This window comes from Lissotriton helveticus, chromosome 10, assembly GCF_964261635.1.
Source record: "Lissotriton helveticus chromosome 10, aLisHel1.1, whole genome shotgun sequence".
NCBI lineage: Eukaryota > Metazoa > Chordata > Amphibia > Caudata > Salamandridae > Lissotriton > Lissotriton helveticus.
The window spans coordinates 435063796-435083384 of record NC_136071.1 but is presented as its reverse complement, the minus strand read 5'-3'; the positions used below and the strand labels follow the sequence as shown (position 1 = coordinate 435083384).

The window sequence follows — 19589 nt, the reverse complement described above, 5'->3', positions numbered from 1 at the left end:
GCTCTGGCCCAGGGCCCCAGCCGCTCAGGGAGCCCCCTGATAGAGCCAGCTCTGTTCTGCAGAGAATCTTGCCCTAATGACCATGCATGCTCCTTAAACAGATTGTTTTAAATACAATTTTTTCAAATGTATTTTTAATATGGGCCGTTGAGTAAGAACCTATCACAGAGGTTTTGCAGAAAAATGTGTTTATGTTTCATGCAACATCCATAAAAAAATGTCTGAGATCAAACAGGCCATCACATATGAGAGTTGGGAGGATGTCACTGTGATTATTTTCAGTAATTTTAGTGAGCTGCTACTGTGTTGTAATATTGAAAACACATGTCAATGTCCTTGAATTTTAGATGTAAATACATTAAGAATTTGGACAAGTATGGTAGTGCACTGTCCAGTGACCAGCTGAAAGAGGGCATCAAAGAGCAGAAAGTGGATTATAAATTCAAATCTGTTCCGAACAGGGGCCCAAAAATATGTTTGGCCCAGGGCTCCAAAATCCTTAAGATGTTTGGCACAGACAAGGAATGAAAGTGAGAGGATACTGTTCTTGCACAGGACACAGGGCCAAGGTGGCAATGGCCTACATGCTGAGCAACTAAAAAAACAGCAAGGCTCCTTTCTGTCACAAAATTATTCGAGCCCTCCAGGGAATGAGCACCTAATAAGCAGGGAAGCCCCTGCTAATGCTAACCCTCAGCCCTCCCCAGACCTTCAGCTCAGGAGCACATGGATAGCAGTAAGGCCCCTGCAATTAGTAAATCAATCAGCCCTCCCCAGCCCTCCAAGGCCTCAGGGCAATGTCCTGGCAGGGGAGCACAACACGCAGCTGCTGGGTCATCCATGGTAGCCAGGGGAAGGCTGAGGTGAAGATGGTGCAAGTTGCAAAGATCACCTGGCCCCCACAGCGAGACCCATTCTTCCTCGCCCACTATGCCCTGAATGTGAAGGGCTGTGGGTGAGGTGTTAAAACTAACACTGTTTCTGGGCTTCACCCCCTCCCCAGCCACTCTCAGCGTGATTGCTTGGCAGGGCAGGGGGTGAAGGAGAGGCCAAAGCTCCATTCATTTCTCTGTCTCTGTCTCCGTGCCCTCCGTGGGCCGTTTTTTTTTTCTCCCCTTTCCTAGTCCACAGAGACAGAGAAATGAATGCAGCTTTCACTGTGCGGCTGGGAAAGGGGAGAAAAGAAAACGGCCCACAGAGGGCACAGAGACACCGGCCCTTCGGCCCATGCCCGAATGCCCGCATTGCCAATCCGCCCCTGGTCGGAGGAGGCAAAGCCAAACACTTGTAAGATTGGCAGACTGCCAAATGCACCCACCGACTGATCGTGGAAGTGGAAACCTTCTTCCCTTTAGCCACACCCCCACAGGAGACAAACAGGGCAGGAGAAATCCGGTACCCCAGTGAATGTTGGAGATAAATCTGAAGAGCCCTGCGAACATCCAAGAAAGGGGGAACAAGGGCATCCCTCTCAGCAGACAAATCAGGAAGAATCACCTCCTGCTGCAAATGAAAACTTGAAGAAACCTTAGGCAGGAAGCCGGATCAAGTCATAAGACGACCCGATCCGGAAGGAAGAGCAAATAAGGAAACGAAATGAGCAAGGCACCCTACTCACCCAACCTCCGAGCGGAGGTAATGGCCAACAAAAAAGCCACCTTAGCGGACAGCCACAACAAATCCACCTCCATCAAAGGCTCAAAAGGGGGCAACTGAAGACCCCGCAAAACAGTAGGTAAATCCCAAGAAGGAACGAGAACAGGAGAAACCGGATGACGAAGCCGAAAGTTCCGAAGAAGCCGACTAACCAAAGGGGCAACACCCTCCAAGGAGGCCCCAGGACCCCGACAAGCATGAACCGCTGCCCACTGAGGAAACAACGTGGTAGGGAAAAGGCCTTTCAAAAAACCATCTCGGAGGAAGTCCAACACAGAAGTAGGAACCCTCAGTACAACATCCACCCCATAAGAAGAACACCAAGAAACAAAAGAACCCCAATGATGACCATAGCACTTAAGGGTCGAAGGGCGGCGACACAACTGGATGTCACCAGCCACCACAGACGAGCAGCCCAGACTCCAACGTTAACCGCTCAAGAGCCAAGCCGTCAGCTGCAAACGACAAAGAAAAGGCAGAGACAGGAGTGGAAACTGAAGAGGAGACGGACACAAAGGAAGCAGGACAAACTGACTCTCTGCCAGCCGCAACAGGGGAGGAAACCAAAGGCGGCGAGGCCAGAAAGAAGCAATCAACAGGACCGAAATCTTCTACCCCCGAATCTTCTGCAGCACCCTTGGGAGGAGGGGAATGGGAGGGAATGCATACAGAAGACCGAAAGGCCAGGGAATTGAAAGAGCATCCACCGCCCAGGCCTGAGGACACAGTACCTCCGAACAAAACCGTGGAAGGAGAGAGTTGAAAGGAGACACAAAAAGATCGATCCATGGAGTCCCGAACCAAAGGTAAAGGGACTGGAACAGAGGAAGAGAGAGATGGTAAAGAACAGAAGATGGAAGGTTGCGACTCAGAGCGTCCGCATGAAAATTTAACTGTCCCGGAATGTATACCGCCCTCAAGGCCAACAGATGAGATTCCGCCCAAGCACAAATCATGGAGGCCAACATGTTCAGAAACGTGCACCTGGTCCCCCCCTGATGGTTCAGGTAACAACGAGCCACCTGGTTGTCGGTACAAAACAACAGATTTGTCCCGAGGAGATGAACCTGAAAGTACTGCACCGCCTCCCAGATGGCCGCCAACTTCCGCCAGTTCGAGGAACGGGCGCCGTCCCCCCGAGATCACTTCCAAGGACCCCAAAGTGGCCCCCAACCCCAAAGACTGGCATCCGTCATCAACAAAAGGAGAGGAGGAAGACAAAACCGCACTCTCTTCTCCAGATTGGAAGTGCAAAGTCACCAGTCCAAGTCCCGAATCAGAACAGGAGAGAGAGGAACCAGAGTCTCGTAAACTGCCCGGGAAGGGTCCCATCAAGCCAACAGATGAGTCACCAAGGGCTTGAGATGAAGGCAAGCCCAAGGAGCCACAGCAGTGGTCGCAGCCATCAAACCCTTGACCCGCAATGAGCCGGTGCAGAGGGATGACTCAACAGATCCCGCCACAGAGTCTGCAGGGAAAAGATCGGAACAGGAGGGAGAAACACCGCCCCAAGAGAGGTGTCGAACAGACTCCCGATGAACTGAAGTCTCTTAACAGGATGCAGATGAGACTTGGCCAGATTCACCTTGAACCCCAGCTCCTGGAACAGGGACAACGTAGCCTCCACCGCCAGAAGAGCCTGAAGAAAAGAGGAAGCAGAGACCAAACAATCATCAATATAGGGAAACACGGAGAAACCCTGATGTTGCAAAACCCCCACAGCAGGAGCCAATACCTTGGTAAAAGTCCTGGGAGCAGTGGAGAGGTCGAACGGCAGAACCTGAAACTGGAAATGCCTTCCCTGAACATCAAACCTCAGGAACCGCTGACTGGCAGGATGGACCGGAACGTGAAAATAGGCGTCCTCTAAGTCCAGGAAAGCCAAAAATCGCCCACCAGGATGAGGGGAATGATGGACTGTAACGTGACCATCCGAAAATGATCCAAACGCACCAATTTGTTCAGGGAACGGAGATTCAATATGGGGCGGAAGGAACCATCGGGCTTTGGAACCAGAAACAGACGGGAATAGAACCTCAGGCCCACTTCCTCCACAGGGACCGGCAACACAGCCCCTTTCCGTAACAACATGGCGACACCGGACAACATGGCAGATCGCCGCACGGGGTCTTTTGATAATGGGGTAACTGGAAAACAATCCAGAGGGGGAGGGCCCCGGAAGGGAATATGGTAACCCCACCTGATGACAGACATGACCCACTGGTCGGAAATCAGAGCTGACCAACGGTCCAGAAACAAACTGAGACGAGCCCCCACAGCGGCATAGTCACTGCTGTCCTGCACCAGAGGGAGGCTGTTACTGCTGCTGCTGTTGCTGAGGCCGGGATTTATAATGGAACGCGGCCCCCCGACAAGGGGCCCGACCACGAAAGGGCTGAGATGACAAAACCCCTTGAAACCCCTGCTCCTGAAAAAATAACTTTTCTTAGGAGCAGGCTGAAAAGGCTTTAACAAGTTCTTTTCCTCCGCAGAGTGCTGCACCGTCTATGCAGCCTCAAGACGCCAAGGTTTTGTCCACAGAGACCTCCTTCCAGCAACCAGGGAAAAAGCCCACAAGGAATCAAAAGTGACATCGAGAGGAATTGTGCCAAGACCTCCATTTGAGCCAACACAGGAGTAGGGTCCCCCTGATCCTGAAGACAGTCAAACAGTTTCTCGAAATCCTTAAGCAGGACCTGCGACGCATAGGCCGCATAAATGCTAGCACACACCCCAAAGTGAGAAGCGGCGTAAGAACGCTTGAGAGCAGACTCCACCTTACGCTCCAACGGATCAGACATTGAAGCCTCCTCCGAGGACAAAGAGAAAGAAGAGGCAGAAGCCATAGAGGACAAAAGAGAATTAACCTTTGGAATCACAGGAAACTGCAAATCAAAGTCCGCCAGGCGATACCGCTTCCCCAGGAATCGTGGAATACCCTGCTTATCCACCTCAAGCCACTCCTTTGTGAGGATATCCTTCAGGACATCATGGAAGGGGAGGTCATCCATCACGGAGGAACTATACTGAGCCTAAAATCCCTACTCAGCCAGGGGTTTAGGGTCAACCCAAGCACCTCTTGCATATGGACCAGCATGTCCGAAAAAACCTTGTCCTGGACGTACTTTCCCTTAGGGGAATTGTCCATATCTTCCTGATCATCCTTAGCCCGCTTAGCTGCAGGCTCCAGCAGCGCAGACTGGACCGCAGAATTAATCAAGTCCTGTAAATCCGCCCTAGAAATTTGCAAGACATCATCCTCCTGTAGATCCTGAACATTATGCTGCTTTGAAATCGCCTTAGCAGGCGCAGGTGAAGAAGCCCCTTCACTCATGGCGAGAAATCCTGTGTCAAACTAACAGGAACTCAGCGCACAATCAAAGGAAGTGCCCAGCAACCTCCAATAAATACTGCCCCCAATCACCCAATCACGCAAAGGTGAGACAGGCGAAGAAAATAAAAAAGGGCAGCCCTGTAGTCTCCACCCACAGCCATAGATAAAAAGATAATGGCCGTGGGGGCCGGACGCTGCACGAGAACACCAGGGATGGAACGACCCGGGGCCAAGAAACCAAAAAACTTCATGCCTCAGCCCAGCACATGAACGGGGAGCATCCCTGACCCCAGAACAGGAGCGTGGCCGACCGGAATAACGGCGCGGTTGCACCGATAAAACAACAAGGAAAACAATGCAGAAACATAAAACTGCAATTTCAAGCACTCACGGCACCGTCCTGAAGAAAATCCAGACCAGGAAACCGGGAGCACCAGCGTTCCCACCGCCGTCGGAGCAGAAAAAACTCAGGTATGGCGGTAGGTGGCAGGACTTATGTAGCTTAAACATACTGGCGTTGTGATTAGTTGGGTGGAGACAGGACTGCCTCATGTAGTAAGGACTGGGACGGAGAGGACCCATGAGGGGGTAATGCCTGTCAAATGCCTGCTCAAGAGTACTCTGGACACCTTTAGAAGCAGCAGAATGGTTCCGGGCTCCTACAATTTCTTTAACCAATGCAGGCCCTGCGCGCTCTATAATTGCAGGTAGACTCTGGTCTACAGCTGAAGGCAGGCTCAGGCCCGAGCCACCGCGGGCTGTGGCAATCCCAGTCGGCCCCCAGGCCTGCCTCCAGTGAAAGCCGGGTGACGGGTCCAGGCCGCTGTATTGTCCTGTCTCGATCGTGTGGGTCCCGGGCGGGGCTATCCAGTCTTCGGCCACCGCAAAATATTGGATTCAGCAGGTGGGGTAGGGTGGGGTAAAATAGCCACAAAACACGGCGGCACAGGCCTGTGCAAGTTGCTGCAGGAAGGAGCGCCGCAAGCGTCACAGCTGGGTGCCATGAATATCTGTAGCGTTCCGGCCGTGATTATTTGTAGAGCTCCGGCCGCGATTATTTATAGTGCTCAGGCCACGGTTATTTGTAGCGCTCTGAGCACAGTATTGTCCTGCGCTCAGTCCCTCTGGCCATGATAATAGGCAGCCCGCTTCTTCCGGCCATGATAAACTAGTCAGCCACCATTTTTAGCTCTAAACTCCCTGATCTCCAGTCGTAGGAAGCGACGTGACGTCCCCCACGATGACGTTATACTGACAGTGAGAGCGCGCAGCAGGATTGGAATCACTATGATACACTGTAACAGTTGAATGAGACTGCCAGCATCCTTAGCTCAGCTGAGAGCCTCAAGCCTGCTGGAGCAGCGCGCCGAAGTCACGGGCAAGCCACAGACTCTAAGTTTTATTCAGTGCTTTCTGTGACAGCCACCACACAACATATGCGTGACGATGCATTTCAGTGCGGTAATGCGGAGTACCACACTGAAATTAGTTAGTCTAACGCATGATGCGTGATACTTGGCAGGACTGAGGATTGCAGCAGAGTGGAGATCATCTTTAAGTCGTTCCCGGTGCTGTGACGACTAACCCTTTCGCAAACATCAAACAGCATGTACTTTGCTTATTCATGTGTTAGGACCCTTTATTCAATACCAAGTGCAGGGAAGCCTGCTCAAGCTTCAGTCAAGTGTTCCCAGTATTTACTATGTTTACAGGAGCTCATTGTGTGTTTAAGTCTTTCAACTGCCATGCAGAAGTGCTTGGACCTTGTTTAACCGTTATCAGCACCCACTTTGTTAACATGCCTATATTTGGAACTGTGCATATAGCTTCATCATTCAAAGGCTTTCTAGGCCATCTGGGAGGCTTGAGGAAGGGTTACTAGTAGGCCTTTCCTGAACCCTCTCACAAAGCCTGAAACCGACCGGGCAGGAGCTATAAGCCCTGTGATTTGTATGGCTGGTGACCCATGCCCAGCTGGTTTTAGATTAGTACTAGAGGATTCTAATGAAGTTTCCAGTACCCATCTTCACACAGTTTGAGAGATAAGGGTTCCTCATGATGACAGTGTACACAGAGCGAGATATTAGCTCACTCGGCCAGGGGCCCAGTGTTTTTGGTTTACGTATTTTGGCTTCGATATTTTGTGTTTGATATTCTGACACCCAGCCACATACATGAGTGCTCTAGCACGGGATGTGGCCCACTGAGCTATCCTGCTAGTATGCAGAGGTGCCGGAGTACATGAGACACAATCCCGCGTGTGTCCTAGCACAGGAGATGCTCTAAAGCAGCTCACTGACTGAACTGTTGTTGATATCTTTGAGAGGGCGATACCCGAAGCTAGAATGTTGAGTAGAAGAGTGTTCCCACTTACTTCAGTCAATGTAAATGTAATATCATTATAACTTTATTTCTCTTGATTAGAACTACTTTGTGCTGGTGCCATACCTCAGTGCAAGAGGTACTAGGACCATTCTTACTAGACTAGTAAAGATATATTTGTTTGCGCTGTGTTACTGGCGAAATCCGACTGGCATCTAGCAATACCTTACTGAAAGCACCTGTACCAAGCAATTTATCAGAAAATGCCTTCATTAGGTGGGGTGTAACACTCCAAACACCCCTCTGAAAGCTATGCTCCTGTCAGGAGGACATGGCCTGGCAGTTCGGGCTGGACTGTTCCCATTGGGCACATGGTCAAGACTGATTTGCATATGGCTAGGTTCAAACTGGAATGGCATGGTGAGCAAAACAATGATGGATTTAGGCCCAGATCTCTGTACTGGGGTGAATGTATGCCATTGTTCTGTATTCTGTTCTTCAATTGTTGTTTTTGCATTTGTCACCCCAAGTGGGACAGGCATGCCCAGACGTGGGTCCTGTGCTCTCCATGACATTGGAGTCAAGCTATCCTGGCTGATAAGGGGTGACACCCCGAAACCGGTTTTAAGATGTCTGTTTCCAGTCCAGGGAAGACCTGGCCTGGCAGTTCGGGCTGGACTGTTCCCATTGCGCACAGGGTCAAGACTGATTTGCATATGACTGGGTTAACTCTGGAACGGCATCTGGAGCAAAAAAAGATGATGGATTTAGGCCCAGATCTCTGTACTGGGGTGAATGTATGACATTGTTATGCATTCTGTCCACCAATTGTTGTTTTTGCACATGATCCTGTCAATGACACTACCTTTTTCTCCGCTTCACATTTGCCATTGCCCACTTTTTTAACACTAGCATTACCTCACCAGCCCATTGGTGGTGTTAAAGACCTTGAACCTGAGTGAGAGGTCTAAACCACATGTGAGGGTCTATAAGGAGGGAAAGGGTCTTTAACAACTGGTAAAGACCAAGGCAGGAGGACTATAATGAATTTTGAACATTTCACCCACTGAGGGTAGAAAGTTTTAAATTGGAAAGTGAGGAACAGAAAGACAAACACTGGAATGTTAGAGCACATGGCAGCAATTCCTTTTATAAATAGGTGGTGGTGTACCTCAGCATTTTCCAAGTAGGATACATGTACTTTCTTGATTTTTTATGGAATGTTGAGTTTGCATCTATTAAATAATCAGGCTCACATTTACTAACATCTGAGCCAAGGTGCATTTTAGGTATACTCTGCAGTATAAATTTAAACTTGAGAACAACTGCCTTGGGGTAAACCACGTAAGGTGTCCAATTTTAATAAAAGTACACATTTTACGCATAGGAATATCACTTGATTTGCCACTTGCCACTCTGTTCCTTCTTTTTCTTTGACGTTAGAATTCTCACAGGCTATGATACATATTTAGTTGACCTGGCTTCACATGAAAACCTATTGGTGTTTGTACTGTTCCCATCCCACTATTCCCCCCTTTTTTAGGTCGAGCCTAGCAGCGTTCGTGCGCTGCTCTGTGAGCCTTGGTGTATTCAGTACATGGGCTTCAAGCAGGCCCATCGCTTGTCCTTGGGTGTTCCAGGTGCCTTTCTAAATTCCATACTTTTAAATTGTAAATCATGCCCATTTTTTCCTCCTTTTGATCTGTCATTCCCTCTCATAGTGACTGGCCCCGTTACAGGGCTCATTTTGCTTATTTCCATTTCAGTTCGTTTCACGCACTACCTTTTCTGATTGCCTGCCTCATGTTCTGGAAATGTTGCAAACATGAGCAGTTGACCAGTATTACTGCTTTCCCCTTCCCACACACCATTTCTCTGTGTGTTCTCCCCTTCGCACCTTAATTTCCCTAATGATCTACAGAGTCTGGGTCGCGATGGAGTTGAACAGTCACAAAGTTAGATTGTTAGAAATGTGACTTTACTCATTAGCTCCCTTTTACCCAAACTTTCGTTTTTAGCATTACTTAATGTTTCATTCACTCAGAGTTCAGTTCCTCAATTTCTGTAAACATGGCTGTAATTTTTGTTATTTATCTGGTCAAAAATGTGGCAGCTATGTCTCTGTTCCCAATGGTAATTCCTCATTCTTAGTCCTGTAGCAATGCTGCTAGCTGCTTCTCTCATCCAAGTGCTGATTCCTCATTCTTAGTCCTCCAGACAGTGCTGAAGTTGCTTCTCTGGTCCCAGTAGTAATTCCTCTTTCTCAGTTCTCTAGTCAGTGCTGCAGCTGCAAGTTTGTTCTCAGTTGTAATTCCTCACACTTAGCCCTCTAGCCAGTGCCGCAGCTGCCTATATGGTCCCAGTGCTAATTCCTCTTTCTTAGTCTTCTAACCAGTGCTGTTTGCTGCTTCTCTAGTCCAGTAGGCAATTTCTCATTCTAAGTCATCTAGGCAGTGCTGCTTGCTGCTTCTCTGGTCCTGTCAGCAATTTCTCATTCTAAGTCCTCTAGGCAGTGCTGCAGCTGTATTTCTGTTCCCAGAGGTAGTTCCTCAGTAATTTCTCTATTCTAATTCCTCTAGGGAGTGCTGCAGAGAGGTCTCGGTTCCCAGTGGTAATTCCCCATTCTTAGCCTTCTAGGGAGTGCAGCAGCTACGTCTCTGAAACCAGTGTTAATTCCTCGTTCTTACTCCTCTAGACAAAGATGCAGCTGCTTCTCTGGTCCCAATAGTAATTCCTCATTCTAAATCCTCCAGACATTGCTGCGGCTGTGTCTATGTTCCCAGTGGTAATTCCCCATTCTTAGTCCTCTAGGTTGTGTTGCAGCTGCGTCTCGGTTCAGAGTAGTAAGTCCTCATTCTTAGTCCTCTAAACAGTGATGCAGCTGCTTCTCTGGTCTTAATAGTAATTCCTCATTCTAAGTTGTCCAGACAGAGCTGCAGCTGCTTCTCTGTTCCCAGTGGTATTTCCTCATTCTTAGCTCTCTATACAGTGCTGCTAGCTGCTTCTCTGGTACTGTTGGTAATTCCTCATTCTAAGTTCTCTAGGAAATGCTGCTAACTGCTTTTTTTGGTCTCGTCAGTAATTCCTCGTTCTAAGTCCTCTAGGCAGCACTGCAGCTGTCTCTCAGGTCACAGTGGTAATCCCTCATTCTAAGTCATCTATACAGTGCTGCAGTTGCATCTCTGTTCTCAGTGGTAATTCCTAATTCTTAGTCATCTATGCAGCACTGCAGCTGCATCTCTGTTCCCAGTGGTAATTTTTAATTCTTAGTCATCTAACCAGTGCTGCTAGCCACTTCTCTGGTCCCAGGGGTAATTCCTCATTCTTAGTCCTCTAGAAAGTGATGCAGCTGCTTCTCTGGTCCCAGCAGAAATATCCTCATTCTCAGACCTCTATGAAGTGCTGCTAGGTGCTTCTCTTGTCCAATCTGTAATTCCTCATTCTACGTCCTCTACATAGTGCTGCTGGCTGCTACTCTGGCCCCGTCAGTAATTCCTCATTCTAAGTCATGTAGATAGTGCTGTTAGCTACTTCTCTGGTCTCCTTGGTAATTACTCGTTCTAAGTCCTCTAGGCAGTGCTGCAGCCTCATCTTTGGACCTGTCGGTAATTCCTCATTCTAAGTTCTTTAGACAGTGTTGCCAGCTGCTTCTCTGGTCCTGTCAGTAATTCTTGATTCTAAGTCCTGCAGGCAGTGCTGCATTTGCTTCTCTGGTCCCTGTGGTAATTACCAATTCTAAGTCCTCTAGACCAGTGGTTCCCAAACTTTTGACTCCTGAGGACCCCCATTGAGTCACCACTGGAAGCCGGGGACCCCCAAGCAATTTGTATGAGTTAAATTTCAAATATTAAAATAGTAATTCGAAAAAAAATACACACGTGTGCACACAAAACAAATACTCAAAGTACTTAGGGGCAGATTTACAATAAGTGACGCATCCATGCATATCAGCAGGGATGCGCCACTATTTGTGCGCCATGCCTCCGCCACCATTGATGCTCCGCATTTACAATGCTGCGCCTCATGGTGCAAAAAAGCACAGATGCATGACGCATCTGTGCCGTAAAGGTGGCGCATTACTGGAGGTGCATCGCAAGCGCGACACAGCTCCAGCAATGCTCTGGGGGCCGAATCTTGTTAATGCTGCGTCAATCCTTACGCCTGCTTCAAGCAGGTGCAGGGTTTTGACGCAGCATGGGCCACAAAGTGACTGAGTGAAATCTTGTAGATTTCACTCAGCCACTTTTAAGCGGCGTTCCTGCGCCGGAACGCCTCCTTTTGGCGCAGGGCTTTACAACGTGGCACATCTCCCAGATGCGTCACGTTGTAAATACCCTGCACCATGGCGCACCTTTTGCGCCGCCGCTGCATCATGAAAGTGACGCAACGGCGGCGTAAAAGAGGCGCAAGGGGCTTGTAATTCTGCCCCTAAGGATTTTGGGGGCAGATGTACAACCATTTCATTTAGCGCCTCGCAATTGGCGACACATTGCAAGTGGCAAATTGCGAGTCGCTAAATGAAATGTACAACAGTGTGTTTAAAAACTGTTTCGGATTCCCAATGGGGTCGCAAATTGCGAGGTTCATTAATATTAATGAGCCTCTCGCAATTTGCAAGCCTATTGGGAATGCCAGCCCTCCTAGGTATGGTGCCTGCTGGGCTCTGCAGGCCACCATGTCTGGGACTGCTTTTAAATAAAGCAGTTTAAAAAAATGCAGCCCATTTACCATGCATTTAAAAGAAAATGAAATGTTTTCGTTTCATTTTCTAAGGGCAGGCAGAGGTCCCTGGGACCACTGCCTGCCCTTAAAAAATAATTTTGCATGCATTTGCAAAGGGGAAGGGGTCCCCTGGGGACCCCTTCCCATTTGCGAATGCATTACCATCTACTTGAAGTAAGTGGTAATTGCGAGTGTTTTGCGACCGCAAAACATTTGTACATGGTTTTAAGACTCGCTATTTGGAAGGGAATGCCCCTTCCAAATAGCAAGTTGAAAAACCTATTTAGCGAGTCTCAAACAAATTGCGACTCGGGAAATAGGCAATGTACATTGCCCAATACGTTTTTGCATGTGAAAGCGGGTTCACGAACCCGTTCGCGCATATAAAAACGGATCGTACATCTGGCCCTTAGTATTTTATGTTGAGGTAATAGCCCCTCTGTCACATGTATTTCATTTGTTTTATAGCATCTCTCATACCATTGTAGGATGTCAGAGCACTTTACATCACACACGTATAGAGACATTGAATCGTACATGTAAATCATTGTGTATATAAAATGTTTAAAGAGTACTTGGTCTGGAAAAGCACAAACTCAGGATTCAGAGCATAACACAGTGGCTAGCACTGACTTTAACATTCAAAATGTGTTTCCACCCAAATAAATCTTTTTAGCAGCATCAGGATAATGAATAACTGGGAATAAACAAAAGTTACTAACTGGTACCATGCAGTTTGCAAGCAGCTCTTTGACAGTTTATAGGTCCCTCTGCTACATTACGATTGTCACTTATGAAGTGCAAAGTAACAAAAGAATCTCTGTGACAAAAGCAGTAACCACGAACCTATGCACATAAAATGCTGCTTTTTAAAATGCATGTTACACGTTTTTTGCAGTAGGCACATTAACCCTCTGTGCTACATTAGTTAAGTCAAAGCTGCCACTAAACAAAACTCTCCTCACACTCCAGCAGGTACATTAATCACTGGCTTTATCTTGACACTGTTATTGTTGCTGGAAAGCTGCTAATGATAGAAGAAACTTTTTTGTGCTTTTAAAACTGTTGCCTGCGGACCCCCTGGGAATGTGTCACGGACCCCTGGGGGTCTGCGGACCCCAGTTTGGGAAACACTGCTCTAGACAATGCTGCAGCAGAGAAGCTAGCCACTTTGCTGCCCATGGCAGGTCCTGCCTTTGCCGCCCAGTGGTGGCCGTAAGACTTGGGGGGTCAACTATTTCCATTGAGCACTGGGGGTGCTGGTGATATTACCGCGATTGCCGCCTTTTGGCAAATGCATGGAAGAGCGGGGTGGGGTAGAGGGAGGCCACGGCCCCCAGAACCCGTGCCGCCCAGGGTGGACCGCACCTCCCGCTACGCCACTGTGCAGCAATGTCTCTGTTCATACATCCACTCCACACCAAAACACATATATAAACGACATTGTCATTAACAAGGCTAGTAGGTCTAACTGACAAATGTGAGACTTATTGCATTGCAAATGCTTGCCTTGAAGTGCAGGAGTGCAGTTGCACCGTGTTAGAGCGATTTTGGTGCAGTGCTTGAGGCACCTTTCAGCGCAAAAAAAGATTAGGTGCTTGGGCTGACATTTACACCGTGAAGCACTCCCATGTTTATCGCAAGGGCCAGCGCAATCGTATTAACAATGGACCTGATGCTCTAATTTTTGCACAATATAAGTCAATAAACCAGCGCTCAGGTGCAAGCAAGATGAATATTTTGTTGTTCTTTATTGGAGAGGCCAGCGATCCTTCTTTTTTGCTGTTCCTGCAATACTCAAAGTAACAATGTAAAAATGCCCCCCAAAATACACACACTTATTTCAAAAGAAAACAATTGACTGCAAAAGTTTTTAAAAAACATTCTGTGCTTTATGTGCTTTTATCAAAAACATTTCATTTTGGCAGAATCCGACAGGACTGCACCTGTACCCTCCACACAGCTGTGCACCACCACATACCCTGTGCCACCCACGCAGTGGCATTGTGTGATAAATAACAGCCAACACTTAGCGGCGCAACCACATAAAAACACCCCACTGACTTCTCTGCTAACCCTCTCCTACCCCCTCACAAAAAGGCACGTCAGATTGGAGTTAGGAAAGAGTGCCGCGACCGGTGATCCTGTGTTTACAGGTTTGGGAAAACAGCGAGTAGAAGATAATCGAAGATATGAGATTTGCCGCCAGAAGAAGGGTCTTGGTTGGTGTTCGCTTTCCCTTGTAATGAGCTTTTGAACCCATGAAGTATTCGTGTGGATTTACCATCCAGATTTAAAGTTGGATGACAGATACTTTGATTTCACCCTCGTCCTGAGGAGGCCAAGATATCAGAAGGCCGAAACGTGTCTGCGTCGACATGCTTCAAATCCATTAGAGGAGTCTGAGGATATCACTTTAATTATGAGATTTTGAGTCATCACAATCGCTGATTTATTGTTCTTGATTGAGTAGAACTTATTGTGTTGAGACAGGACTTCCTCTTAGTGGACTCGCTGAATTAATAGGGGGGCACTGTTTTTTTTAGTACATCTTTTGGGTGAAAAGTGTTCATGTATTTAATGAAAAAAAGTATGCTTTTTTGTTTGTTGTTAGCTGTACAGATTGTTTGTAGATATTTGTGAATATATGTATAGATGAATTGTTATTGATTGAATTATATAAAAGCATTGATGTGCTGGATGGATTATTATAAATAAAATTGATAATCCTGTTTTCGTATTAGGTATGCAATCATTGATGTATATATATCTACCCGATGGAGAGACTAATGCTCTGATTATAAGTAAATTTGGAGTCCCCTATGATTTAAGTATCTGATGATTTATCCCCCCCCCCCCCACTTCCGCCTTTTGTAGTTCTTTATTGGAGAGGCCAGCGAGCCTTCTTCTTTGCTGTTCCTGCAATACTTAAAGTAACAATGTAAAAATGCCCCACAAAATACACACACTTATTTCAAAAGAAAACAATTGACTGCAAAAGTTTTTAAAAAACATTCTGTGCTTTATGTGCTTTTATCAAAAACATTTCATTTCGGCAGAATCCGACAGGACTGCACCTATACCCTCCACACAGCTGTGCACCACCACATACCCCGTGCCACCCGCGCAGTGGCAGTGTGTGATAACAGCCAACACTTAGTGGCGCAACCACATAAAAACACCCCACTGACTCTCTGTTAACCCCCTCCTACCCCCTCACAAAAACACACACACACGAATAGCACCCTAAGTTACCACAGTGAGGCTTCAGGCCACACATGCATTGAGGTCGAAGAAAACTCCGGTCACTGTGAGTTCACGTCAGGGTACGTTACAGAGCGTGGCGGCCCCGCCCACAATGCTCCAGGTCACTGGGCAGCCAGCCAGGTGAGGTTTCTGTGTGCCCCGGGCTGTGGAGTGTTTGACCCGTCCTTTGACTCTCGTACCGAGCCCCCGCCCACCCCTTACGCTGCTGAAGGGTGCGATGAAGGAGCGGAAGGGAGTTTCGGGAGCGAGCGGTGTGTCAGTCATTTTATGAACAAATAAGATACGGAAACATCACATAGAACTCTTACACAGGGGCGATGTGATAGCTGCCAAGCAATCAAACCTCGGGAAACGTTTGGAGACACTCAGGGCCGCTTTGACCCTGGTTGGCGTGCGACAAAGTCTGTTTAAGAAAACCGGATGTATTTCTCATATTGTTCTCTACTGAAGAACAGGCAATTTCAGTCGGAAGACATACAACAAAAAGAAAAATGTTTGCGTGTAAAATCGGGACTCTGACGCCTGAATGGGGTCTGCTGGCATATATGCCACCATTGTCTGTGTTTCTTTTTATACCATTTGTTTACACATAGACCCGTTTCAATGCCCGTTTTTATTAATCACTTGGGTTCTGAGACCCGGCCCACTTGAAAGTCCTGAGTGTGCTTACTACCTTACATGGACCCCCTGGAAATAACAGGGATCTGGAAAAAGCCATTGGCAGGACATGTAAAAAATACTTTGAAGGCTATGTAGTGTGGCAACTATTGTGAAAACGCTACTGACTTATAAGCAACCAGCACACAGATTATAAATGTAAAGTACTGGGTCTTCAGACTGATGACCTCGGCTAACAGTACCCGTGCTGGAGCCCACCTTCAAAATGATGAAAAGGTGAAACACCCCCTGAACTAGAACTGCATCCAGATGCAACCAAACCTGATATACATCATACTGAAGCCATTACACCGCCTCTATGGCCGGACGCCCCGGCCTGCATGCAGCTTGGCGTCCATGGCGTCTGGCTGGGAGCCACCTTGCAACAATCCAAGTATCTGCTGGCTATAATACCTTTCTCCGCGTGGCACTGACTCTGCCCCCTTCTCCTACGTATTCCCCTGATGGGGCCGCGAAGTAGTCCCGTGCCCATCTGCTCCTGTGCTCCCCCTTCCGAGGCATGGCTGTGAGGGTGTCTTAGCCGGGCACACCGAGGAGCAGACACACTGGGTGCGGTCACCAACAGCACAGACACCAAGGATCACTCACAAGAATACTGGAAGACGGTAGGTACATCAAGATGTATCCTTGGCACACAGACATATAGCGCTGTCACCCTGCGCATCCGCCGGATCACTGTTTCACATCACAAAAAGTCTAACTCAGCCTTCATCTCTCCGAGGTCGGCAAAATGTCTAGTGGGAAAAATGTGTTAATAATAGCGCTTAGAGGCCATGAACGTTGATACGTATGTATAATGGCAACATTAAATTATAGTAATTTAATAAAACACGAACACATAGAGAAAAACATCCTGGAGCAGTGACACAGAGCTATGTCGAAGAGTAGGCCGCCTGCTCCCGGCTAGGAGTAGGGACAGTGGTGCTAAACTTCACAGAGGCGTCCAGAGTCAGTCACATGCAAGTGACGCTACCATATCGCAGAACATGCATACACAGAGCAGTCAGACACAGAAACTCAGGGGCAAGTTACGCTAAGGTTTAACCCGGGGCACCGACAACCAATAAGCATCCACACATGCAAAGCAGGTAGCTGTAGCATCCAACCATAGAAAAAGACATACTCCCTCACACAAACCAGGCCATGGGGCAGTCACGCACAGGCACAATATGAACCACCCCTCCCCCATTGGCATACCTTTGAAAGCAATACGGAAAATATTCAAAGAATTTGTGAAGCAACCACACACCAGTTGGCAGGTGCCTGGAATTTTGCCACCATCCCATGTTGTCACCCTCTTCCACTGCAAGGGGGCAACATCTGCTGGCTCTGGGATCCCCCAGCTACCCTCTGCTGGCGGTGCCATGGAGGGCTACATAGGCTGCCATTATCCTATAACTAGCACTTGTTTCAAGCACACAGTAGCACCGTAGGCAGTCTCACATAGGGGCACGGTGGAGCTGCCACACATAGCAGAGGGTGCTATGAGGTCCAGAGGGCAGGGGTCGACGGGCACATTGTGGGAAGACAGAGGCACACAGGTGACGCAGCCGGGACCAGTGTGGCCTGGAGCTGGATCAAGAAGGAAGCTCCGGCCTGAGGCTCTTGGAGGTAGTCGTCCACCTAGGCCGGGGTGGTGAAGAAGACCATGCGAGTAGAGTACACCAAATCAACAATGTAGGCCACAAGGTTGATGTAGGTGAGGAAGGTGGCTCCCAGCAGGCTGTTCCATGGGCACTTGTAGTTGTCACAGTTAGGGGGTCTGGGGTAATCCTTGAAGCTGAAGATGGGCCAGACAATGGCTGCAGATATGTACATCAGCACAGCCAGGATGTTGTAGCCAATCAGGAGCTTGTCAAATGGCAGGGGGAGGCTGGTCAGCAGGCGCCCGATGGTCAACACGATGATCAGCACAGTGATGATGAAGCAGATACAGAACACCGCCATGCACCATTGCCGCCCACTGTTGATGCTGTACAGGTGATTGTTGTCGAGCAGGGAGAAAATGAGGCAGGCCACATAAGCCTCAAAGACCTTCAGCAGGCCGGGCACGGTGGACAGGAAGCCGCTGATTTCTCCGGGCTTGGCCCTGGTGAGGCCCACCTCCACCGCATAGGCTATGAAACACAGGATGGACATGGCAGTGGCAGAGCCCTTGCAGGCACAAGTGTGGCCAGAGCAGGGGCTGGCCAGGAAGACTGAGGGGTACATGATAGAAGTGGTGAAGATCATCAGGGTGGCCAGCATGGCGAAGGCCGAGGTGAAGTCCTCCCAGGACAGTGGAAGACGAGGGCCTACCTCGGTCATCTCCAGCACCACAATCAGCACAGACACAATGAAGCAGAAGCACCAGGTGAACATGCACCAGACACCATACGGGCCAGAGTAGCCATTGACACTCGCCACCAGGCTAAAGGCTGTGCAGGTCAGGAAGATCTGGAAGAAACGGGCAATGCTCACCGGGGCAATCAGAGACCGCCAGGCAAACCCCATAGTGCCTAGAGGCAGGCCGGGCAGGATGTATGCTTAGAGGTGAACACCAGCCTCTGAATCAGACCCGAATCGCGCCTCCGGAGCGAGCCCTGATGCCAGGATGAGATCCACCTCCCGCCTGAGATACACAATCAGTCCGATCAATGGCCTTTGGAGAAACTTGGGAGCTATGCAGGGCGTCCTTGCAAAACCGTCTCTTGTCTTGTCCTCTGGCACAGCACATGCAGTTCACATCTGGTATCGCAGCGCCTGGCACCTCCGATTCTTCAGAAACAATGCTGCCAGTCTCAGCCCCTGTGTTCTGCGGCTCTCAACTGATAGTGTTTCAATGCCAGTTGTATTTTCCTGCACTTTGGTGCTTCGCTTCGGAAGTTGCGGTGCCAGTCTCAGCCCCTTGCACCGTGTGCTATCCTGAGCTGGCGCTCCGGTGTTTGTCTCAGCCCCTGGCACCGGCAGCTCTTCAGACTCGGTACTCGGGGGGCAGTCTCAGCCCCGTGCACCAGGGACAGACAGGGCTGCTGTTCCAACGCCAGCTCGAGTCCCGAGGGATCTTGAGTCTTGAGAGCAGGGATAGCGGGGTGTATAACTGTTCCAGTGCCACCTCGGATCTTCTAGGGCTCGGTGGGATGTTAGAAAATACTCCCAGTGCTTGACATTTGTTCTTCTTCACAGAAAGTGACGCAGTGCCAATCTCACGGCCTTGCACCCGCGGTTATTCGGTATCGGTGTGAGCTCAAAAGTAGACTGAAACACCTGACACACGGGCTGATGGAAATGCTGCCATTGGCTGCGCGAGCTGAATGAGGTGTTGGCCCCCTGCCTAGCCCGGCCCTGAGCTGCCCTACCCTGCTCGACCTCACCCATGACAAGGTTCTGATTGCGCCATGCTCTCGGCCAGGCCCAGCCCTCGGAGGGGGAGGAATGGACTCTGAGGCACACTCACTCGGTGCGGTCACCACACTGCAGCGTGACACTCCCTCAGCAAACAGACACCAACCCATAGCAGGATGTGGCGGCTGGCGGCTCCCCTCACTCCAATCGTGCTCTCTGACTTTTCCGCGTCGAAGTGACTGCTGTCCAGTCCCGCAGATGCGGGGAAGAAGGGATAGAAAACAAG

General features: G+C 49.0%; 1 protein-coding gene across 1 annotated transcript; it reads right to left on the bottom strand.

Moving 5' to 3' along the window:
* Positions 1 to 15035: 15035 nt before the first annotated feature.
* Positions 15036 to 19212, bottom strand: LOC144784256 (myeloid-associated differentiation marker-like protein 2). The gene has a single exon (XM_078662921.1). The coding sequence runs from the start codon at positions 18470 to 18472 to the stop codon at positions 17603 to 17605; it is 870 nt and encodes a 289-aa protein (XP_078519047.1). The 5' UTR covers positions 18473 to 19212; the 3' UTR covers positions 15036 to 17602.
* Positions 19213 to 19589: the final 377 nt, after the last annotated feature.

What these genes read in the sequence shown, in the direction of transcription:
- LOC144784256 (XM_078662921.1), bottom strand. Translation starts at nt 18,472, where the DNA reads ATGGGGTTTGCCTGGCGGTCTCTGATTGCCCCGGTGAGCATTGCCCGT.